The sequence below is a fragment of the Rattus norvegicus genome, chromosome 20, assembly GCF_021556685.1.
Source record: "Rattus norvegicus strain SHRSP/BbbUtx chromosome 20, alternate assembly SHRSP_T2T, whole genome shotgun sequence".
NCBI classification, from domain to species: Eukaryota; Metazoa; Chordata; class Mammalia; order Rodentia; family Muridae; genus Rattus; species Rattus norvegicus.
The window spans coordinates 49118774-49144888 of NC_141553.1; the positions used below are offsets into that span (position 1 = coordinate 49118774).

The 26115-nt window shown below is 47.8% G+C and overlaps 1 protein-coding gene across 7 annotated transcripts in view; it reads right to left on the minus strand.

Annotated features, from left to right (window-relative positions):
* Positions 1-4796: 4796 nt before the first annotated feature.
* The window catches only part of Afg1l (AFG1 like ATPase), a 169532-nt gene continuing 148213 nt past the window's right edge, over positions 4797-26115 (minus strand). For 6 of the 7 annotated variants that reach the window (XR_015645026.1, XR_015645027.1, XR_015645025.1 and 3 more), the window contains 3 exon segments: positions 10662-10802; positions 7701-7814; positions 4797-5405 (listed from right to left, as the gene is read on the minus strand). Coding sequence is in view for 4 of the 7 variants with exons in the window: in NM_001037656.1 (NP_001032745.1) it covers positions 5280-5405; positions 7701-7814; positions 10662-10802 (381 nt within the window). In the remaining 3 variants the exon portion in view is untranslated. 7 annotated transcript variants of the gene reach the window in all.

Sequence of the window (26115 nt, forward strand, 5' to 3'; positions counted from 1 at the left end):
TGTGTGTGTGTACAGGTGGTGCAGGTGCCCTTGGAAGCTAGGAGAGAGCAGAGTTACAAATTGTAGGAGTTGAGACTCAAACTCAGGTCCTCTGCAGGAGCAGCACACACTCCAAGCCACTGAGCATCTCCCCAGCTTGGAAACATCTCTTCTCCCTTTATTTATTCTCTTTGGAATTCAGTGTCTCACTTCAGTAAAAAAATCTTTTGGGTAGTGATACAGTTCAGTGCTGGAGCACTTGTCTAGCATAGGGGAAGGCCCTGAGTTTGGTAGCCAGCGTCACAAAATTCCATCCATCCACCCATCCATCCACCCATCCATCCATCATCCATCCATCCATCCATCCATCCATCATCCATCCATCCATCATCCATCCATCCATCTGCCCACCATCCACCCACCCATCCATCATCCACCCATCCATCATCCATCCATCCATCTGCCCACCATCCACCCACCCATCCATCATCCACCCATCCATCCATCCATCCACCCACCCATCCACCCATCCATCCATCCATCATCCACCCATCCATCATCCATCCATCCATCATCCATCCATCCATCCACCCATCCATCATCCATCCATCCATCCACCCATCCACCCATCCATCCACCCATCCATCCATCCATCCACCCATCCATCATCCATCCATCCATCCATCCATCATCCATCCATCCATCTGCCCACCATCCACCCACCCATCCATCATCCACCCATCCATCCATCCATCCACCCACCCATCCACCCATCCATCCATCCATCCATCTGCCCACCATCCACCCACCCACCCATCCATCATCCACCCATCCATCCATCCATCCACCCACCCATCCACCCATCCATCCACCCATCCATCCATCCATCCACCCATCCATCATCCATCCATCCATCCATCATCCATCCATCTGCCCACCATCCACCCACCCATCCATCATCCACCCATCCATCCATCCATCCACCCACCCATCCACCCATCCATCCATCCATCCATCCATCTGCCCACCATCCACCCACCCACCCATCCATCATCCACCCATCCACCCATCCATCCATCCATCCACCCATCCATCCATCCACCCACCCATCCATCCATCATCCATCCATCCATCATCCATCATCCATCATCCACCCATCCATCCATCCACCCACCCATCCACCCATCCATCCATCCATCCATCCACCCATCCACCCACCCATCCATCATCCACCCATCCATCCATCCACCCACCCATCCATCCACCCATCCATCCACCCATCCATCCATCCACCCATCCATCCATCCATCCATCCATCCACCCACCCATCCATCATCCATCCATCCATCTGCCCACCATCCACCCATCCACCCATCCATCATCCACCCATCCATCCATCCACCCACCCATCCACCCATCCATCATCCATCCATCCATCCATCCACCCATCCATCCATCCATCATCCACCCATCCACCCATCCATCCACCCATCCATCCACCCATCTATCATCCATCATCCATCCATCCATCCATCCACCCACCCATCCATCATCCATCCATCCATCTGCCCACCATCCACCCATCCACCCATCCATCATCCACCCATCCATCCATCCACCCACCCATCCACCCATCCATCATCCACCCATCCATCCATCCATCCACCCATCCATCCATCCATCATCCACCCATCCACCCATCCATCCACCCATCCATCCACCCATCTATCATCCATCATCCATCCATCCATCCATCCACCCATCTATCATCCATCATCCATCCATCCATCCATCCATCTATCCATCATCCATCCACCCATCCACCCACCCATCCATCCACCCATCCACCCACCCATCCATCCACCCATCCATCCATCCATCCATCATCCACCCATCCATCCATCCATCCATCATCCACCCATCTATCATCCACCCATCCACCCATCCACCCATCCATCCACCCATCTACCCACCCACCCATCCATCCATCCATCCACCCATCCATCCATCCATCCATCCACCCATCCATCATCCATCCATCCACCCATCCATCATCCATCCATCCATCCATACACCCATCCATCCATCCACCCATCCATCCACCCACCCATCCACCCATCCACCCATCCATCCACCCATCCATCCATCCATCCACCCATCCATCATCCATCCATCCATCCATCATCCATCCATCCATCTGCCCACCATCCACCCACCCATCCATCATCCACCCATCCATCCATCCACCCACCCATCCACCCATCCATCCATCCATCATCCATCCATCCATCTGCCCACCATCCACCCACCCACCCATCCATCATCCACCCATCCACCCGTCCACCCATCCATCCATCCATCCACCCACCCATCCATCCATCATCCATCCATCCATCATCCATCCATCCACCCATCCATCATCCATCCATCCATCCATACACCCATCCATCCATCCACCCATCCATCCACCCACCCATCCACCCATCCACCCATCCATCCACCCATCCATCCATCCATCCACCCATCCATCATCCATCCATCCATCCATCATCCATCCATCCATCTGCCCACCATCCACCCACCCATCCATCATCCACCCATCCATCCATCCACCCACCCATCCACCCATCCATCCATCCATCATCCATCCATCCATCTGCCCACCATCCACCCACCCACCCATCCATCATCCACCCATCCACCCGTCCACCCATCCATCCATCCATCCACCCACCCATCCATCCATCATCCATCCATCCATCATCCATCCATCCACCCATCCATCATCCATCCATCCATCCATACACCCATCCATCCATCCACCCATCCATCCACCCACCCATCCACCCATCCACCCATCCATCCACCCATCCATCCATCCATCCACCCATCCATCATCCATCCATCCATCCATCATCCATCCATCCATCTGCCCACCATCCACCCACCCATCCATCATCCACCCATCCATCCATCCACCCACCCATCCACCCATCCATCCATCCATCATCCATCCATCCATCTGCCCACCATCCACCCACCCACCCATCCATCATCCACCCATCCACCCGTCCACCCATCCATCCATCCATCCACCCACCCATCCATCCATCATCCATCCATCCATCATCCACCCACCCACCCATCCATCCATCCATCCATCATCCACCCATCTATCATCCACCCATCCACCCATCCACCCATCCATCCACCCATCTACCCACCCACCCATCCATCCATCCATCCACCCATCCATCCATCCATCCATCCACCCATCCATCATCCATCCATCCACCCATCCATCATCCATCCATCCATCCATACACCCATCCATCCATCCACCCATCCATCCACCCACCCATCCACCCATCCACCCATCCATCCACCCATCCATCCATCCATCCACCCATCCATCATCCATCCATCCATCCATCATCCATCCATCCATCTGCCCACCATCCACCCACCCATCCATCATCCACCCATCCATCCATCCACCCACCCATCCACCCATCCATCCATCCATCATCCATCCATCCATCTGCCCACCATCCACCCACCCACCCATCCATCATCCACCCATCCACCCGTCCACCCATCCATCCATCCATCCACCCACCCATCCATCCATCATCCATCCATCCATCATCCACCCACCCACCCATCCATCCATCCATCCATCATCCACCCATCCACCCATCCATCCATCCATCCATCCATCCATCATCCATCCTTCCACCCATCCACTCATCCATCCATCCATCCATCCACCCATCCATCATCCATCCATCCATCCATCCATCCTTCCATCCATCCATCCATCCTTCCATCCATCCATCCATCCATCATCCTTCCATCCATCCATCATCCTTCCATCCATCCATCCATCCATCCATCCATCCATCCACCCATCCATCCATCCATCTGTATGAACATGCACACGGCTACACATTTAACTTTTAGAAGCCCTAATTCAGATGTTTTTCCAGTGCTTGGCTACTCTGCTCATCTATCTGCTTGACATAAAGAGTTAATATCCAAAATAGAATGCTGTGCACAGATCACTGAATGACAACAGCCTCACAGAATGCATTTACATCCACATGAGGCGTATGATTGACTACTCTCCCACACAGTTGATTTTCACATCATTTGGAGAAGGGATTGAATAGTCTTTCTCCTCTGAAGAAGAATTAAAGTCTTTAACAAAATTTTTATTATGCGTGAGTGTGTGTGTGTGTGTGTTGAGTACAGGCATGGGTGTGGCAGTCAGGACAACACTGAGAAACTGGTTCTCTCCTGCAGCTATGGTTCCGGGGATTGAACTCATGTCATCAGGGTTGTGCAGCAAGCTCTTTTGTCTGCTGAGCCATCTCAGTGGCCCAGAGTTTAAGATTCTCTTTTTCTTTTAAAAACAAGATTTTTTTTTTTTTTGGTTCTTTTTTTCGGAGCTGGGGACCGAACCCAGGGCCTTGTGCTTCCTAGGCAAGGGCTCTACCACTGAGCTAAATCCCCAGCCCCCAAAACAAGATTTTTAAAAAATGTATGTGTATGTGTGTTTGTCTGCGTGGGTATAGGAGTGTGTGCATGTGCATGTGTGTGAGGGTGGATCGAGTCCCTTGGAGCTAGAATGGCAGGCTGTTTTGGACCACCTGTCGTGGGTGCTAGGAGCTGAACTCTGGTCCTGTGTGAGATCAGCAAGCACTCTTAACTACCAAGCCATCTCTCCAGCCCTTTAAAATCACTGCAACCCAGTTCCCTTTGGTGATGAAACTTAGCAACGATGGGTTCTACTTAGAGGAACCAGACACGATCAGTGGAGGAGAAGTCAGCTTTTATTTACAGAAGATTTGTCAAATGTCCTTTCCAGTTTCCTACGAGGCCCAACTCTGCGACTCAGGATCAAGGACGGGGAGTGACTCTGCCTGCTTCTTATAGCGAATGTGTTTCTAAGGTGACTTCTGTGCAGCCAAAGCTTGGAGATGCACAGACGTCCTGCACTCTCTGCCCGTTTGTACGTTCATGATGAAGTCAGTTGCCGACATGTTGGGTTTTGCAGTGATCTTCAAGAGTGATGATTCCACTTTATGATGCAGAAATAAATCAAAACAAATGTGGATCTACAAAGAAGAGACATCTTCAGTGTGCCCGTCCACTGCCTCAGAGGCAGCAGCCCAGAGGGCAAAGTGCATTGACGAGGAGGAAAAAGATCCTGTCACGTCTCATAGTGACGTAGTGATGTCTCGCTGTCTCGCAGCTTTACCCGGTCACATTTTTATTATTAGTTGTGAAGGTGACAGTTACTTCCTGCTTCTGTCCCCTTCAATCCAGTACTGCTCGGTCTGCATCTCTGTGAGGCGGGAAAGAGTGCGTTGAAAGGAGAAGATTTCCTCCTCCCCGGTAAACATGGAGAGTCCCGCTGAGTCCTGTGGGCAGAACAGACAAAAGCCACCCCCTGTGAAAACCGTAACCCTGAGGGAAGACTTGTAGAAACAAATCCCAGTTTAAAGAAACCTTCAGCCTTATCGATTTAGATGATATATTTTTCCACAGACAATCTCTCAAGTGAGACCAAAGTGCCAACGGGTCTAAACCAATAGATAATCAACAGAACCAGGAAGAAAAAAAAATCAGATCAAAGCCAAGTACAGAGGTTTTGCTCAGAATGGAAGTTTACTGCAAACCCTAAAGGAACGTGCTAGAAAGGAATCTCTCTCCGACAGCAAAAATGGTAATTTTGCCAGGCATGGTGATTTACCCTCTAATCCCAGAACTCCATAGGTTAAGACAGGAAGATTGTAAGTTCAAAACAACACTCTGTCTTACCCACACCACCACCACCACCACCACCACCACCACCACCAGCAGCGAGAGAGGGAGGGAGGGAGAGGGAGAGGGAGGGAGAAGGGGAGGGGGAGGGGGAGGGAAGGGGAAGAGGAAGAGGGAGGAGGCCCAGTAGTTCTAATAATTTAGGAAGCTCCTCAGGGAGCCCTTTCTAGACTGAGAGACTGAGAGGTTCTGTGCACCCTGTCCCTGGAGAAGCTGTCTGAAATCCGACTTTGGTCCCCAGTTACAGGTATTGGGTATTTGGTATTTGCTGAGGGTAGCCAGGGAGCCTTCCTACTGCGAGGGCAGGCAGCACCCTTAGGACTGGGGATATCAACATGGACGTGTGGTCATGAAGACAGCTTTGGATTTTCCTTTCTCTCCCTGGGGGCTTGCTCTTAAGTTCTTTCAGAGAAAATGTCTACGCTCCCCCAAGCCCCTCTTCCCCACTGGGTCCCTGTGACTCTAGGACTCTGAGGTCACAGCCCATGACTTCTTGATGGCCTGAGCTCACTTGGGCCCATGCCTGAACCTTTACTCTTGCAAAACTGTTAAGAGCCTCACTGAGGAACTAGTCAGACTGACTAGCTCCCCGTACACTCCCTGAAATGGACAAGGACAATGGCTGTGTAATAGGCACTGCACTCTGACAGGCAACATTGTGGTGCTGTAGCTCCCACATGAGGGTTTTAGACAGGTAATCCCACACCACTGTAGTCTGGATGTCTGTGCCTTCCAAAATATCCAGGTTGAAACCTTAGCCCTCAAAGGAGTGACGTTATGTGACAAGAGCCTTGGGACTCTGTTGATTAGGTCTTGAGAGTGGAGTCCTCAAGAACAACAATGTCTTCATAAAAGAAGGCCCAGGATGATAATTCCTTCCTTCCCTCCTTCCTTCCCTCCTTCCTTCCTTCCTTCCTTCCTTCCCTCCTTCCTTCCTTCCTTCCTTCCTTCCTTCCTTCCTTCCTTCCTTCCTTCCTTCTTTCCTTCCTTCCACAGCGTGAAGCATATGACAAAACAACTTGACCTCAGGCTCAGAGCTGTGAGAAACAGTTCCCAAGGTGGAGAAGCCATACATGTTATTTTGCTATAGCAGCCTGCAGAGTGGGCAGACAAAGCAACCATGTTTTCAAAGTTTACCCCAAGGATGAAAAATGTCTATTCAAGTCAACAAGAATTTACTGTTAGGACTACAATGCCATCCCCGTGTTTGGGGACAAATGGTGGCAATTAAATTCTTTTTGGGATTTAATTATTGCTTTGCTTCACATGATGCACATGATGAAAAGTACATTAGATCCCCTAGAACTTGTGAGCTGCCATGTAGGGGCTGGGAATCGAACCCAGGACCTCTGGAAGAGCAGTCAGTGCTCTAAACCGCTGAGCCATCTCTCCGACTCCAGTGCTGGCAGTTTAACTCTTGACTAATAGGTCAATGGTTTGATAGCTGATCTGTATACCCCCTAATGCTTTCACAGAAGCAGGGAATCCTAATTGAACTGGGAGGAACCCAGAGTTCAAACTGCAGAAAAAAAATCCAGACCATATGAGTCTGTTTCCTACCAAGTATCCCTGAGCCTGGTACCCAGAGCTGCTCTGTGTTTCCTTAGTGAAAAGTCTGGGACTGAAGCACGGATTTCTCTGTAAGCTGGGGGCTCGCTAGGTTCTCTGTGGGACTTGTTTCTGCTCTGTGACAATGAGAGCAAAAGCTCACATGGTCGATGGCGGCTCCAAGATGAGACTCTCAATATGCTGAGATTGAGACAGAGCTGGCTAGACAGCACCGTTCGATGGTTAACCGTACGTCACATTCCTTCTGCAAACCGTGACGTGTGTCAGACTCTAAGCCACTGAGCCATTTTATAAGGAAAGGAAGTGGAGGTAGCATCACCTACCTGGCTCAGCCCCAAGTCATCCATCAGCACCCGACTTTGGTCCGACTCGCTGTCCTGATGCTGATACACAAACAGGCTGGAGATGGGGACCGAGGCGCTGCAGATGATACGCACCTGAAGCAGGGGGACAGTGGACAGTGGGATTCCGCTCACACGGTAAAGAAAACCTGTCTGTCGCAGGAGCAGCTCGGGACTTTGCTTTTACAGGGTCTGGGGTTTTTCCTAGTAGTTTGTACTTACGCACGTAATGTTTGAAACCACACAGCACTTACCAACGCATTTCCATACAGCGTAGACCGCGCTGTGAAGCAGCCAGCGGGGGCTTTATACAGGGAACCCCAGGCCTGTGGCGGTCTCAGTACGGACCCCCGGGTCCTACTCCAGTGGTCTCCTTTATGGCCCCTCCAGAGCCCATGTTGAAAACCTCCCAGTACAGGACTCATAAGAGGTGGGGCCGTTGGGGTCATGACGGTTCCACAAAGATCTGCCTGAACTCTTTTCTCTCTTTAGTATTTATTTCCAGTCATGTGTGTCTGTGTGCGGGTATGTGCTTGAGGGCTGTGCAGCTCAGAAGAGAGTGTGGGATCCCTGGAGCTGGAGTTGGAGGCAGTTGTAAGTGCCCAGCGTGGGTTTGGGTTCTCGGGGAGAGCTGCACTCATTCTTAGCCGAGGAGCCATCTCTCCAGACCTGTCTTCTATTAGCATCCTGCAGGGCACTTTTCAAAGAGAGTAACATCAACTTCCTCCCGTCATCTCGGTACTAGGTGAGTGGGCAGACACGACCACAGCTTGAAAATGGTTTGTCTTTTATGTCCATTAGTTTGTCATACTTGTTCTTCGTGTCATTTTGTTCTTTCAGGTAGATGTAGCTCAGGCTATCCCCCAACCTATTATATTCCTGCCTCTTCCTCCCATGCACCAGGATTATAGGCATGTACACACCATGTAGCTCAGGCTATCCCTCAACCCATTATATTCCTGCCTCTTCCTCCCATGCACCAGGATTATAGGCATGTACACACCATGTAGCCCAGGCTATCCCCCAACTCACCATATTTCTGCCTCTTCCTCCCATGCACCAGGATTATAGGCATGTACACCATGCCCAGCTCCAAAACACATCCCTCCTGATGTTTAAAGAACCCAGGTTTGTTGTGACCCTTTCAAAAATCATCCTTCAAGTAAACAACCAACCCTTTAAATAACATGTTGACTTCAGGGACCCGCATCCCCATTTTATTTTAATAAATCTCTCAATCTCTCAATGGCAACTGGCACTTCTTCCATTGCTTAAATGGAGTGATCTATTTCACAGGCCTTCATGAGTACATTCTAGAATAATGTCTGCTTAACGCTCTCAATTTCCGAAATAAGATAATTCTGACCGGACTTTAAGAGAGAATGAGAGCTCCAAATAAGTGGTTTGGTTATGAATGTCGGGGGCAGTTTCTATCGCACACTGCCAGGTAGAGCGTTGGCTCCCTTAAGGAGTGAGAAGCTGGGAGATGACCGAGTCCAGCTGGGCAAGGGGAGCAGATCTTCTTCAAGGCATTTCCAGCTTGAACGTCAGCCATGTACCCTTTACCCTCTGTGCCAATGCCACTCCCCCACTTTCCTCAAGAAGCCTTTGCCCTTTGAAACCCAGCGACACCCTCCAGCGTCATGGACTGCACCTGGTGCAGTCATGGACCCACCATTAGCACAGGGCAGTGCCTCACACTGATGAGCCTGGAGCCTCAGCTCCCTGACGTCCCTGTCTGCACCTTCTGACCCCCTGCCTGGGGTGGCTGTGCTGCATGCTGACCACAAGATGCTTCACCAGAGCCTGCAGGCTGCCTTTCCCGCTTAGCGCCCTCATCCCACCCTGCCCCTCCTGCCCCAGCAGCCAGCCCTTCATCCCCTGAATATTTATAAGGAATGTGTAAATGCAGCCTCCAGGCCCGAGCCTGGGACTCACTAGCCAGGGTGGGGATGGAGTGGCTCAGGAGCCTGGATTTTAAGTGGCCACAGAGGACTTCCCTGGGCCTCTCTCAACTATTCCTGGACACCAAGGCTCAGAGACCTCTCTCTGTGTGGTCATCTCCAACTAGTAAAGGAACACAATCTCCACAGACGTGAAATTGATGCTGCTTGGGCCCTGGGCCCTGGGCTCCAGGATGACGGCCACCATGTCTCAGTTGGCACTGTCTTTCAGCTTAGCATCTTGCTTGGGATGATAGAGGTCATTGAATGGGTGAGTAAATGAAGCATTAAACTCTCTCATTTCTGTTCCTTCCTCCTTTGCTACAAAATCCCCTCGGCTTTAGAACTATTGTTTAATTCTGAGCAACAACTAGGGAGGGAGATCTTCCCTAGTAGTTTTGAAAGAAACTTAACTCTTTTTACTGTTTGTATCTTCTTTTAGGGTGCATACACTGTGAGGAGGGGCTCACCTGGACTGCGACCAACCTGCTTACACTTCTTCACAAAACCATGCAAGTGTCATTGTTACCCTTCCCTTCTACAGAAGGCAGCAGATCTCAGAGGCTGAGCCAGTCTCTAGAGTGCCAGGGTCCGCTCCTTAACCACTAGGCTATATTGCCTTTTGAGGGCAGGCAATGGCTACGACACAGGGATTGAAAGCAGTACACCATGATGTCCATCTCTTGCTGGTTAGTTCCTCGGTGGGGCTGGTGGGTCGCAGGGAGCATTACCATAAGGCAAAGCACTCATCATCCTTGGTCTGACCTGTGAGCACAGTCTGGCGTGCACAATCTACTTGTGGGATCATGGAGGGGACATGGATGTAGCGGAGGACAACTTGTAATGGAGCTCGACACTACTGCGGGAAGTAAGGGGCAGGAAGTAACGGGCAGGAAGTAACGGGCAGGAAGTAACGGAAGTACTTCCGGGATTCCAGCCCAGGTCACCTGACTTCACAGCCCACAGTGCTCAGTTCTGTGAACATGGCGTCCGTCCTCACCTTGAAGTCGTAGAAGTTGTCAATGAGAGTGATGAATCTGCGCACTTGCGTCCTCTTTGCCAGAGAAAACTGTGGAATGTTCCGTATGATTACCGTATCAAAATTCTTGGATAATTCCAAATAGTCACTTGCTCCGAGTGGCTGTAGGTAAAACAGAGAGAAGGGAGCTGTGGCCATCTTCGGATGGAAAGCTTGTCACAGAGAGATTTAGATGGTAATTTAGGGTGACTAGACCGGATGAGGCAGTTTTTGAAGGCCAGGTAAGGACATAGGCTAGCGAAGCGTCCCTTCCCCTTCCTCCATTTCCCATCCCCAGACCCCCGTGCCTCACCCTGGCTGGAGCCACAACACTCCCCTTAGCCGTGGAAGAGTTTCCGGCTTTGAGTGGGGGAATTTCTGGTTTGACCCAGACACTCTTCCAGGGGCCCCTCCTGCTGAGATGAGGGTTGTGCCTAGCTGTGCCTGCTCTGTTCACTACTTATTAACAGCACTTGGAGGTCTTTCTGTTCCTCAGCTGTCTGGAGAATGGCCATTCCTTTCTGCCTCACAGAATTATGAAGACCGGGTGAAGTAGCCCAGCGGCTGGGGCATGCCTCTGAGTCTGAACCATCTTTGTTGTTGCCTTTGGGGAAAGGGTCTATGTGTTCTAGACTGACAGGGAACTTGCTATCTAGCTCAGGCTATCTCAGAACTCACAGTGATCCTCCTGCCTCGGCCTCCAGAATATGGGGATTAGAGGTGTGCGTCCTTCTGCCAGGCCTGGCCATTTCCTGATTACTATTTTGAGCTCAAGTGATTCAGATGAGGCCCAATGAGCCTGGTACATAAAGATATGACATTTCCATGGGGACCAACTAATCTACCCGATGTCTGCACCCCCAACCTTGTGCATTTGCCTGACATTGGAATCAAACCTTGGGGGCGCATGGAATCATAACTCAGGGTAAACAGTGCCAGAAGACGCAGGGAAAGGCCAAATGGTGTGCTAGCGTGAGAGAGAAGGGCCTCACAGCCCTGCTGCTCCACAGTCACTCTACTCTTTTGGAATCAGTTAGGGTCATCTTACCTCCTGCAAATCAGAAACCATATGCAAAACAACATACAAACCTCACGCTTGATATATGGTTCTTATAACTAATCTGGCGCTTTGACCATGGATGTGAGGTTTTTAATCAAACCAACACACGCCCGGGAAAAGCATGATGTATCCTGGAGTGCCAAGGGCAACTGGAAACTGGAATTGTGCTCACCCCGCTGTCTTACAGAGTGCACACCCTTGTCGGTAGGTCCTGCGTTTGCCATTATATTAGCAAATGTCCCCTCCCTCATATCAGGAAAAGAGTTCCCTACTCATAAAGAAAATAAAGTGTAACGTAGGATCTCTCTCCTGTAGAAACAACAGGCGAGGAGGAAATGTGAGGTTGCTTCTCAATGTGTGCCTGGGATGACGAAAATGTTCAAGGCAACAGTGCTGGGGTGGGAAACGGTGGCCTTGCAATAAGTTCCTGCTGAACTACCCCATTTTATTCTACCACATTAAAATCCCCACGTTAGGCCATAGATAGAGGGCAAGATCACTTCCCTCTTAACAAACACCAGGCAGAAGACTGAAACGTACTAGTTAGTGAAGATTTTCCAGTCAGTAAGCTCCACTAAAGTGGATTTAAAATATAAAGAGGGAACTTGTGAGCTGGGGTGGGGCTTGGTTGCTGGAGTGAGTGCCTCACAGGCAAGAGGCCCAGAGCTCTGTCCTGGCATGGTATAAAACCAGCATGGAGAACCCCTCAGCCTCAGCACTGGGGCGGGGGGGGGGGTGGAAGAAGAGGACCAAGCCAAGGCCAGCTGGGGCTACAAAGTGAGCTTGAGGTCAGCCTCAGACACTTGAGACCGAATCTCAGAAAAACATTAAAGAGTGAAAACAGGCCAGGTATGACGCACCCGCCTTTGAAATTCCAGTACTGGGAGGCAGAGTTCAAGGGTAGCCTGGTCTACATAGTAAGTTCCAGGATAGCCAGGGCTACATAGAGACCCTGTCTCGGAAACATAAAAAGGACACGGAGAGGGTTTTTAATAGGTAAACATTTTACATAGTGGCTTTGTTGTTTAAATGTCTATAATACAACACTGGAAGGAAAATTCAGGGCTGGATCTGGTGAGCGACAGGAGTGATTTTTAATTAGAAGTGTGATGTTTCATCTGGCAAAGCAGTCGAGGGGCTGGGGATGCTGGCCCCGTTCCTTGCTGTCAGGTGGCCTTGAGCAGACTGCTCTGAAGCTTGGTTCCTTCACCAGTGAAGGAGAGTCTATTTAGCAGGCTTGTCCTGAGGGCTCGACGTCCTGACTACCAAGTAAATGCTCAGGAAATGCTGGTCACTTACAGAAGAGGGCCCATGGGACACTCCTTAGCCTGCCACATTCAGTAATCCCTTCGTGAGGTCATGAGGTCATAAGGTCAGGTAGCCTCAGTGAGTGGCCAGAGGCACTGACCCAGGCGTCTGTCCTCCAGGAAAGGACACTGCTGCCTCCAGCTCTTCCTACCATGCTCCACATGGTCTCTGCCCATGAAGTCACGTGTAGGTGACAAACAGCTTCTGTACCAGACCTTGTCCCCAATGCACAGTTGGTGGGGAAGGGACCCAGGCCTCCACTATGCTCACCCTAACACAGTACATGGGATGGAGGAAGTGCTTAATGTTTATGAAATTAATCAGTAGAGAGATATACTGATAGCATGTAAGCTTGGCAGGGGAACAGGCCAGTTTTTTCTTTTGAACTCATTGGTCTCCAAAGCAATGAAACACATGCACACACACACGCTCACTCGCACACACACTGTCTTGGCCCTAATTTTCTGTTTCCAAAGCAAGCCTTTGCTATGTATCCTAGCACACACACAGGCAAGATTCAGAAAGATAAAAGATAAAATTTTGGGAGCTGGAGAGATGGTTCAGCAGTTAGGAACACTGACTGCTCTTCCAGAGGTCCTGAGTTCAATTCCCAGCAACCACACGATGGCTCACAACCATCTGTATTGGAACCCAATGCCTGTTCTGATGTGTCTGAAGACAGCTAGTATACTCATATACATAAAATAAATAAATATCTTTTTAAAAAAAGATCAAAATGTTAAGTGATTACCTTTAGGTGATAGAGTGAAATATGAATTTTTGTTCCTTTTATCTTTTATTATCAATCATCCCCGTGAACTTGTATAACGGAGTAAAAAGGCATAGTATTCTTAAAAGGCAGAGATAATTTTTATAATGAGCGTTCATGTCTCTCTCATCTATGCCATATTGTAATCTTTTTCATTCTTTTGTTTCGTTCCCCCCTTTGTTAAGTTTTCCTAATCACAGTTTTTCTTTTTAAAAGAAAGAGAGTATATCCCAACTCCCAAATTATCAGGTGCAATATTTCGCCTTAGAATAGAAAACTGTAAAATGGAATTTCTAAGTTATTACATATATAAATATATCATTTCAACAGTCACGTCTGCCAGCATAATTATGAAATAAAAATCTTATATTTAACATTCAAATGGCCAGTGCTCCTTCACTGCTTTATCTCCGAGCCTACCTCCTTCTTTCTTTTCTATCCCTGCATCTAGAATCATGGTCAAAGCCAAGAGTTATCATTTTTCTGCACTCGATCTTCCGGTCCTGTATACAGCAGCTGTCCTGCAATGGGACACACCACTGTGTCTACTGGTAGTGTCATGTGTGAGTCCTTGAAATGCAAAAAACAAAAGTTTTTTTTTTTTAAAAAAGCTCTTGAAACCCAATGTCACTTAGATTTCCAATGTTAATCAATTTTAAATTTTTTTTTAATTAAGGAAAGGCAAGTATAAGAGAACACGTGTTTTCCCCTGTACGGTTGTCAGAAGAAAAGAGGATTGACACCTGAGATGGTGACTGACTTGAGTAAACAGTTACATTCAACTGGGGAAACTGAGGCTAGGACGGAGCGGCAGGGACCCCAGTGGTTCAGTTACCTCACAGCCCAGCACCACGTGGGTTCCAGTACTGAGCTCTGCTCCTCAGTTTGATAGCAAATGCCTCTTCCCACTGAACCATCTTGCCAGCCCTCTCTCTACTGAGTTATCTGGTTATGTTTTCGTTTCTTGCCTTTTACAGGTCTAGAATTTCCATTAGGACTTCTTTTTTTTTTTTTTTTTTCCTTTTCTGATGGGTGCTCTCTATGTAGCCTAGGCTGGCCTAGAACTTGTGATCGTCCTGTCTCGGCCTCCCAGGCTCTGGAGTACAGGTATGTACTGTCAGGCTCAGATTCCATGCATTCGAGAAGAGGGCATCGGATCCCAGTACAGATGGCTGTGAGCCACTACTAAGTGGTTGCTGGGAATTGAACTCAGGACCTCTAGAACAGTAGTAGCCAGCCATCTCTCCAGCCCTCAGATATCTCTCTCTCTTTTTTTTTTTTTTTTTTTGGTTCTTTTTTTCGGAGCTGGGGACCGAACCCAGGGCCTTGCGCTTCCTAGGCAAGCGCTCTGCCACTGAGCCAAATCCCCAACCCCTCAGATATCTCTTTTTAAATCTTCTAAATCCTTTCTAAAATTCCCAAACCCAGATTTTGTCTTAAGATGCTCCTGAATATATAATCCTGGTAGTTTGAGCTCCACTCTGTGGAGTTCCAGGTTTCACAACCCTGCCTGCCTGCAGGCACTGTCCTGTCTGCTGCTGGTCAGTCACTTTTGTGTCTTACCATTTCATATTAGTAGAATAATATAGTCAAAGTTCCAAGCTGTACGTTTCCTGGGTACTCAGCTCAAAGTTCTGCTGAAACCTATGGCACGGCCGAGTGAAGTTGCTCCATGCTCCAACCGAAGCAGCACAGTTAGCTACGTCTCTTGAGTCGAGGTGTATGGGGGACGAGATGGGCGAGTTTCACTGCCAGTCTGCCCTGGGTGAGATGTGGGTGGGAAATGCATGCTGGTTTCTCAGTTCGCCGAGATTTGGGTTTATTGTTTCAGTGCTTAGTCTATGCTAACACTTGTGTCACTAGGCTTCTCCGAGTTCTGATCAGCAGAGGTGTATGCTGGTGTTTGTCATTACTGGCTAATGCTTTCCTTTATTTCTTTTCTGTAGCCCAAGCTGGGCTCAAACTCCCCATGTAGTTGAAGCTGAACTTACAATCCTCCTGTCTCCATCCCCATATGCTGGGGTTACAAGAGTGCACACCATTATGTGTTAGGCAGTGCTGGGAAGGGACGCAGGGCCCGTGCACACTAGCTGCTACTTTGCCCAAAAGTGTTCTCTAGCTCACCGAACACTTTTCTATATGAATAGAGACTCTCATTCTTGGGTATTTCTCCCTTGGAGTCTCCCAACTCTGAAGGATTGTTTTCCTTAAGAAATCTGTATCCACTCTTCTGAGGTGGGGAGAGGTAGGGAAAGAGAGAGGGGGAGTGAGAAGGAGAGGGGACAAGGAGGCAGCAGAGGAAGAAAATCCAAATTTCTCTTCAAGCTGGGCAGTGACACACACTAGCAACCCCGATTACCCTGTGGTGGAGGCAGGAGAATGGCTTGAACCACAGTAAGCTTGAGACTGGTCTAAGTGCAAGCCCTCGCCTCAGTTGTTTTCTCTTTAAGTCTTGACTAGATTGTGGTTTAACGAGTGTTTATTAGAGGTGGCCCCTGGCCATGTCAAGGCTGAGGTTCAACCTTAAGCCGGGTTGCGGAGGCAACTTTCTCACTGCATGGCTGAGAAGCTTTTATTTGGAAAGTTTCATCCAGATTTGATATATTTTCAAAAGCTTTGTTTCTTGTTTTCTATTATGGTTTTATTTCTTACATTTTATTTACTTTTTATCAATTTATGTATGTGTTCAATGTAATGAATATGTTCATCCATTACTATCTTCTCCCTCCCACTCCGACAGACCCGCTTCTTAACTAGTTCTTCCAGTGCACACACATACACACATACACACACTCTCTCTCACACACACTGTTACACCCTCTGACACACACACTCTTTCACACCCTCACACACTCTTACACAAACACTCTCACACACTCACACACATACTCTCACATACACTCTCATATATACACACTCTTACACACATTCTCTCACATACACACACACTCTTACATACACACTCTCACACACATGTACACATGCTCACACATACACTCACACACACTCTCACACACACTCTCTCTCTCTCTCTCACACACACACACACACACACACACACACACACACACACATCAGATTTCACTATGTAGCACTGAAGAATTTGCTCAGTCAATCAGGCTGGCCTCAAACTCACAGAGATCCAACTGTTCCTGCCTCCTGGGCACTGGGATTAAAGGCACGCACCACGATGCCTAGCTACCTGATCATTTTTTTTCTCATTATATAACATACAGAATTAGATGTTCTCACTGAACCACACGTTGCTGATAATGCTGTAGGTCACACAAATGGTATCGCTTTTGATGTATGCCAGCCATCATGGGGACTATAGGAGACTATACATAGTCGATGCTGCCACGCAAGCCTTGCTTTCTGGTATTCAGGGTTTAAAATGTTTGGAAGCATTCCATGTATCAATTAAAAATATTCTAGAAAATTATAAGTGGAAACATCTGACATGGTTTTGGAGAAGTGAAGCTGCCCGTTTGGGGTGGTCCAAGCACGGAGACAGCCTCTGGGTGTTCCTGCAGGCCTGTCTAGACCTTCACGACTCGTGATTATCCGGCTGTCTTATCAAGAGAGGAAGCGAAAGGATCTGCCCACTTTCCAACCCGGGTTTGTAATCCAGGGCCATTAGAAAGAGGCATAAGACGGTTTCAAGTTCTAAGCATAGGTCTCAACACCTGAGGTTTCTGCAGACCTACGTCAACTGCTTCAGAGGACCCAGCAAGGCTAACTGTTTTGACAAGAATGCACCCTGGACCAGCATCGAGCTGGCAGGTCCCCAGACGGACAAGAGTCCAACTTGGATCAGCAAAACTGCAGATGCCAAAGCTAGTCCAACAGAGATCAAAAGAATGTCCCAGCTGACCAGGACACTAGAGAGCAGGGATGAATGCTTATTGTTTTAATATACTGAGTTTGGGGGTGATTTATTATGCAGCGATAGCTAAGGGAACAATTCCACTAGAGAGAGCTGCTACGGAATTCTATATTCTTATTATTGATAACGAGTTCAGCACATGTAAAAATATGGTCTAGGTTTTTTAGTTCTACACTACTGGTAAAAATATGTAAGTATATATTCTGTGACTTACTTGATGCCATCGCATCCTGTATTGACTTCAAATTTTATGCAGCAGCATACATTTTATTTCCAGATATAAAGCTTATGATTTACTGCACACAGGAGTCAAGTAAAAAAGTTAGACAATTATGTGGCATCCTGACAGGATGCAGGACGACTTGGGAAAGACTAAAAGCAGAGCGTCGCAAGGAAAGAACGGACTGACGTGAAGAGGGTATGAGGGGGGAATCAGAAATGACTGGAATATAAGGGAAGCACTTTAAGGGCTCTCCAACAGAGATACGAATTAGGGTTCGAATTGACAATTCACAGATTGAGAATCTACATAAAGTATAAGGGTCATGTGGCAAGCAAAGCAAGGTCATAATCATCAAAGAAGGATGAAATGTCACTGACAGGCCAAGTCTCACATACCAGTCTTGCAAAAGAAAGTGAACAGCTGCTCTGTGTAGGCAAGCATGAAGCCACGCCCCTGGCCCCCGAGGACTAGTTTCATTTACTTGTTCCAGAAAACAACATGTCAGACTCAACGGCCACTTGGAACTGTGTGCACAGGGACACTTGAAGATGTGTGCACAGGGACACTTGAAGCTGTGTAGCCAAACTCAACCTTGACATCTGATAGGGGAAGTGAGTGACTAACGAGATACACTGATGGGATGTTGCCAACAACAATGGCGTTCATGAAAAATATTTTACGATACGGAAACACACCTATGAGAAACATTGAGTGAAATAAGCACAATGCAAGTTCATAATTGTGTTAAGTCGTGCATTTTGCTCAAACTGCATAAGCAGGAAAGGGATCAATGGCTACCTGCAAATACACTAAGAGTTGTGCTTGAAGAGCTTCATTTAAAAAAAATTCTCTATTTTACAAAAGAAATAAAATGCATTATGCAAAAGAGAATGAAGCAGAATGATGTTAAACAATGCAAAATATCTTTACTAATCCCTATTTATAATTTTAACACTGCATATGTGTGGTATGTGTGTGTGCATGCATGCCTACATGCACAAGCATGATGTGTCTGAGTAGCCATGTGGAAGTCAGAAGAGAACTGTGGCGTCAGTCCTGTCCTTCCACCTTTGCATGGTTCTAGGAATAGACTTGGGTTCCAGGCTCACACGAGTCTTCTCACTTGTAGCAATGCTCCCTGATACTCCCCACATTTTCAGGTGCCTAGTCCCCTGCGTACTCCCCAATACTAATGTAAAGTCAATGTGCAAAATATCCAGCACAGATGCAATCACACACCACACAATGATGATTTTGGTCAGTGGTAGGTCATACACAACAGGGGTCTATGAAATTATAAAGGAGTTGAAAAATTCCTAGATCCGGGTACCTTTACTGTACCCTTTCTGCATTTGCACACAGTTACTCCTGTGTTTCAAGCTGTGTTTGGTATGTGTTCAGCGCAGTGATCCACTGTGCAGGTTGGTAGCTTAGGAACAATAGATTCTCCGTTGAGCCTATGTGTCCGTGAGCACATTCTCCAGTGTTCGCTTGATGGCACTGCCTACTGAAGCAATTCTCAGAGTCTATGCTGACATTGAGGAGTATGGGACCGCACTGAAAAACTGGAAAGGTTACACAGTGGTTCAGGTTTGCCATGGCTACCTTCAATGTCTCACTGGAAAGGAATAAGAGGCTCGCAGGGTCACTACTGTCTTACTGTCTTCTCCTTCAGTCCCCAGCAGAAAGAAACAAAGGCTTCCATTTTACGCAACTTCTAAACACAAGATTTCCTCCAGCTGTGCATGATGGTACAGGTCAATCATCTGGGCATCTGGGCAGTATAGGCATTGGGTTCAGGAGTTCAAAGTCATTCTTTGATATGTAGCAGGTGAGACACTGTCTAAAAATAATATACCAACAAAAGACTTCTAAATTAACCACGGCTTGGATGAGGAATAATATTAAATCCTGTAAGAACGCTGAGAGCACACTGAGCTTATGGCCAGAGTATCACGGGGCACACACAGGGTGTCACGGCATACGCAGATACCTGTGCTTCTATTTTTCAGTAGCTCACCCTCCTGTGTAAGAAAGCAGTGGCATAGGATACTTTCTGAAACCATAACATATTGTGAATTCATGCAATGTGCCCTGTGAATAATTAAAGCCCATGATTACTTCTGAGTAGTAAATGACACTTCACTTAGTAGTATCCTTGAGTATGTTATTCAAGTAGCATTATCTGCAGCGGGGTTCTTCTGATAGATAATGATGACATTCTCCGTCTTTCTACCTGAACAATTAAAAAGTTTAATAGTCTTTGATGCGACTGGTTATCTAGATAATTTTCGAGACAGGAACAATTAAAATCCACTTATTCGATGGTTTGCGCATTCCCCACTATTGTCTCCAACTCTTTGTTTCTGTGGAAACCTGATGGAAACTTAAGGAACTTTAAATCTATAATGAGCTTGCAAAGAGCGTTTGTTTTCCTTAATTACCGGGAATATACAGCTGCATCACACGTAGCAGTTTCTCTGGCAAACTTTGAGGAATAAAGAGCTCGCTTGCTGGCATCTTTCTCCCGTGTGAGGAATAGCACAGCTGTCTGCTTTGGTTTTGACCCTGGTGCCAGGAGTGGAGATTTTCTCCAGGCCCCGCCCCCAGAGCTGCCCCTGCCCTACAGTAAGCAGCTGCCCACTTCCTCTGTGTGCGCAGGAGCTGTCAGCCTGAGGCTCTTCCTCCTGGCCTTACTATAAAGCTTATTCTGCTCAAGTCGGATGATTATCTCGTCAAGCTATGTCTAGATTATACCATCCTAAGAGTCACTCTTCCTCCATTTTAGCTTTTATAAATCCCTTGCAGCAGTATTGGGGAGCACTTCTGGGGAGCATCTCATTAAACACATTTGCATGGCCTCTTGCTTTGTTTACAATAGGAATGGCCATACCTCAGGTCATAAAATACCCCAGGAACTGATGTTTGCTGGGAGTTAGAGTGAACTTGGCGTTCTCAACACAAACCTAAAGACCACATGAGTTGACGTTATTAAACAATGTACAGCTGTCAAATTCCAAATCTGTAATTAGAAAACAAAGTGCTGAAATCTACTAGGAAAGTATTTCCCCGAGAGTCAGAGGGGAGAGAAGGCTCAGGAACACGAGGCCATCAGACCCAGCGAGAGGACACTGGACCACACTAGGACACTGCACCAACCCTTGGGGATTCTCTCCGGAGGTGTTCTTGGGAATGCTGAGGAAAACTCATCCTCCTTTGTGAATGCCATTTCAAGGTTGGGAGGTAAGTTCTCAGTCTGCCAGATCTAGCCCCTATTAGTGCTCAACACAGGACTTCTGGGAGTGGCATTCTAACAGTAAGCCTGCAATAAAGATCTCTCCGATTCTTGCAGGGGCCTAATTTCTGGAGATTCAGGGACTGACAACCCCCTCACAGCACAAGTCACACCTGGCAGCTCCACCAAGAGCTGCCCATGTGACAGCGGTGCTCAGTTGGGTCCTGAGAGTACTTCCGGCTTGGTGGAGGACGACAGAGTAGGACTTCCGGGGTTGGCCGGAAGCAGTTGGCTCGCGCAGCCAGCCGTAGGGAGGGAAGGAAGATGCAGTGCTGCATTGGCAGAACAGGAGGAAGGGGCTGGAGAGATGACTCAGCAAAGAGTGCTCGCTGCTCTATCCAGGGACCCGAGTGCAGTTGTTAGCGCTTAGATGAGGCAGTTCACAACCTTCCGTTAACTCCAGCACGGGGGATCTGACGCCCCCTTCTGGCCTCCCTGGGAACACGCCCACATACAGCATACACTCACACAGATACACGTAAATAAAATAATCTTTAGAAATAGGAAACTGTTATCACTAGGCTCATAACTACTACTAATCACTGATAAACACCAGTACGACCCAAGATAACACAAAACCCGCAGAACAGCTCCGTGGCGTGGGTTATGGGAACAACCCACAGTTGGTGTACATCAGCCTACAGTTCCTTAAACAGTCGGTTGACCAGCATGGGGTACCCGGGTGCTTCAGACACATCCAAACTTTTTGGAAATTTAAGAAGCTGGGTTCAACTATAGTACAGATTGAAAATGGCAGATGGGTTAGTGTGGCTCAGAGACCGTTACTCGGGCACTCAAACACATCTACAGTAAGAATGCTCTGCCTGGGTAGTTCTACCCAGGGTTTCCAGCTTTGGTGTAAGGCACAGTGAGGAGGCAGCCTGGAAAACTCAGCCACTTCTGCTTGTGACTGGTGAGTTAGGGCCTTCTCAGATACTGGCTAAGCTAAGTGTGGCCTGAAGGCTACCCCTACTGGGAAGTGGCCTCTCTACACTCTCCAGCTAGCTTTTGTGCTCTTAAGTTTAAAGTTAAGGAGTTCGCTTTCATCTTCTTAGAAGCTACCAGAAGACTTTGGACTACTAGATTCTATTCCCCCTGGCCCCCTTGTTCTTCAGGCCAACAACCTTCAGTAAACCAGGCTCCAGAAGGATGGGAATAAGTTAAATGAGTTGACCAGTATGCTCCACTCAGGGTTTTATGTGTCCCCCACATCAGGAACACAAGCAACAAGTCTTGGGGGTTTTGTTTGTTTGTTTTTCTCAGAGACATACCATCTATGTATGTGATTGCTTCCATAATTATTCCTGGTATGTGGGGGTTTGAGAGTGTGGGATGTGGTTACAGGGATAGATCTAGGGCCTGGTACGCTATAAACACATGTTCCACCGCCAAGTCTCACCCCAGTCTCACTGGCTAGGGCCATTATGGTTTACTTTTTATTGCTGGATGCTTGCAAGTGCTCAGTACTGCAGTTTAACTCGATCCTCAGCCATTAGACACACTGAGTTCCCTCTTTAAAACAATGAAGAACTAGCATAGCCACAGAAGCCAACCAGTTCTCTAAAAAAACAAGACTCTTGATATTAGCAACTGAGCAGATGCTGCAAAAAAAAAAAATATATATTGGCAAGGGAAAGAGAAACAGTCCCAGTGGTGCTAGAATTATTTCATAAACTCGTCTACTAAAATAACCCATAACAATTCCTTCCTTTTTTCCACTCAGAAAAATATTTTATCAGCTGGCTAACCGTTTTTGTGAATGCGTCACACAGAGGACGGTAGTATTTGACTGTAGAGACCACAGCGGATGACAAATTGTACAGCCAACACTGAAACATTTCTATGTTTCCCCTGTTCAGTTTCAAATGCAATGCATTTAGCGAGACATCTATAAGACAGCAGTGAAGGAATTGGCGACACATGTCCCCAAAGTCTCTGTAGTCCCTGCAGTCCCTTGGCCACTTACATAACAGAGCCTCCTGATAATCCCTCAGCAGGGGGCAGCATTTGCTGTGTCTCTGAGATGGAAGGCTAGTACTGTAAATGTGTCTGGCTCTGGGATCTTTCCAGAAATTAGGGAGACTAGTTATACAATATGCAAGATCAGGTTCTGGCCCCACCAGCGTTTACACAGGTATGTCAATTGGGGGCGGGCAGCACAAGGCAGGGAAAAGGCTTTAGACAATGAACTTACTTTAAACCCCAGGACTCTAATATCTGAACATGGCAGAGCTGTGTAAGTGCAGAGGTCTCCTTCCATGTGTTCTGTTTGCAGCTGTATGGTTTGGGTTTTTGCTGTTGTTTTGATTTTGGTTTTCCTTTGAGAGGGTCCACTGGGGACAAGCTGATTCCTCTTGGGCTTGGATGTTTGAAAAGTACCATCAGGACTGAAGTGAAATGGATGTCTCTGAGACTCACTATTCTTTCTCCCATCCTTCCACTTCCCACGTCATCAAAGTACTGGGCAAAGATGCCTATTCATCTGAGAAAGGCTGAATGCCTCGGCCTCACTATGCTGCTGCTGGGTATACAAAGGCCAAACCCTTCAAACCATGAACAACACTGTGAACAGAATAACTCACTCCGTCTTCTTGCCTACAAGACGACCTTGAACTATCTGCAGCCCAAATTTTATCAAAAGATAAACATTCAAGGAAACCCTGGACAGCCTTAGCCTCCCGGGTTCTAACACTTAAAACCTTTTCTGGTTTGAGAGATGTTCAATGATGCAAGCTTGTGGGATGCTGCTCCGACCAGCTCTAGCTTTGTGAAGGACTTTTCTAGATTAACTGCGGTGGGAAGCCCAGCAGAAAGAGGACAGTGCTAGTCTGTGGCTGGGGTCCTGGACTGAATAAGCAGGAAGCCCGGAGCCTACCTATCTCTGCCCTTTCCTCTTAGGACCACAGTCAAGCCACCAAGCCTGGCTTCTGACATGAGGGCTTAGGGGCAGACTTAGCTTCTGTGCTTGCACAGTAAGCACTCTACTGAGCTACCTCAGCCCACACAGGTCTCAAGACTACACACTTTTGCCTTCCTTCTTTTTGCTGTTGTTTGTTTGTTTTTGAGACCATCTAGTGAGGCTGTGTAGCCGTGGTGGGCTCAGAACTCACTATGCAGACCACAGACCACGGATCACGGGATCCTTTATGTCTGCTTCTTGAGAGCTGGGACTGCAGGCGTGTGTCACAATACTGGCCTATCAGTAATTTTCCTGTCATTTGAAATCTGGTATCAAGCATGTGTTTTCTAAAGGTCTACAATTTGTGTGTGTGTGTGTGTGTGTGTGTACATCTGTGGGAGCGCACATACCTGTGTGTGTGCACATGTATGACGGTCAGAGGCTGATTCTGACGGTCTTCTTCTGCAGCTTTCTGCTTTGTTTACTGAAGTAGAGTCTCCTGATGAACCCGGAGCTCTCTGACTCAGCTGCTCTGGATAGCTAGGTTGCCTCAGGGGATCCATGGCTCCATTTCCCCAGTGCAAGGTTATAAGGCCACTAGTTCTTATGTAGGTAACAGAATCAGAATATGGACTCTTGTCTTCACACCTGGCAAGAAACTGTATCTTCTGAGCCATTGGTTGAGGAACTGTAGGCCCTAGGTGGAGAGTATTTTAAGATTTTTTTTTTTACTTATTTGCATGTTCAGGAGTGGGGGTGGGGTGGGGGTTATAGTACGTGCGTGTGAGTACGGTTGCCCTTGTAAGCCAAAAAGACTCTTAAATTCCCTGAAGTTGGAGATGGGTGGTTGTGAGCTGCCTGGTGTGGGTGCTGGGAACTGAACTTGGGTCCCAAGTGACAGCACTCCTTGCTAACTGCCAAGCCATCTCTCTAGTGCCAGGTCCAGAATTATTAAGTTTAAATTTTCCATTTGTTTCTCTTTTATATTTTCAAATTATCTTCTAAGATTTCTTTTTTTACTCATTGCTACTATATTTTCCTTTATACCTTTGAATATACATATAACACACACACAGACACACATACACACACACACACACACACACACACACACACACACCATTCTTTTGAGACAACTCTGGTTAGCCTGACACCTGCTGTATAGACCAGGCAGATCTTGAACTCACAAAAATCTGCTTACCTCAAGCTACTTTGCAAACATTGTCTGGGGCTGGTAAGATGGCTTAAAGGGTAAGGACACCTGCCACCAAGACCAACAGCTGGGATCAATTTCTGGGGGCCATGTGGTGAACACAGGGTGGCTCACTCCACTGACCTCTGGTCTCCACACACAGCATGCCATGCAGCCACGCCCTCCCCACTAATAAGCAAATGTGACTTTAGCAATATCATCTGTAACTCTGACATTTGTATCATCTCAGGGCGAGTCTGCTGGCTATCTTCTGTCTCACTTAGGGTTTCTATTGACCAAGGTAACTTTTATAAAGGACAACATTTAGTTGAGGCTGGCTCACAGGTTCAGAGGTTCAGTCCATTAGCATCATGGTGGGAAACATGGCAGCATCCAGGCAGGCATGGCGCTGGAGGAGCCAAAAGTTCTACATCCTGTTCCAAAGACAAACGGGAAAAGTTGTTTCATGAGTAGCTAGGAGGAGGGTCTCCAAGCCTAGCCCCGCGGTCATATACATCCTCCGACGTGTGGTCACAACCATTGGTCACACGGCGCTGACACCTCTGTCCAAGCGTTTGCCTTCCTTTGCTATGTATGTAGTCCACGGGCTAGCCTGAGATTTGAGCATTGTCTGTCAAAAGATGTCCCAGGCTATTCCTTGGTGATTTTTTTTTTCCTTTTCTAGATTTTTGGCTGCTATGATGCCCACTCGCTCCACTGTGGCTCCTCAGAGCACAAGGCTGGCTGGATTCTCCTGAGTTTTAGGACACTGTAAGAGACTGCGACCTGCCTTCAGGCAAAAGA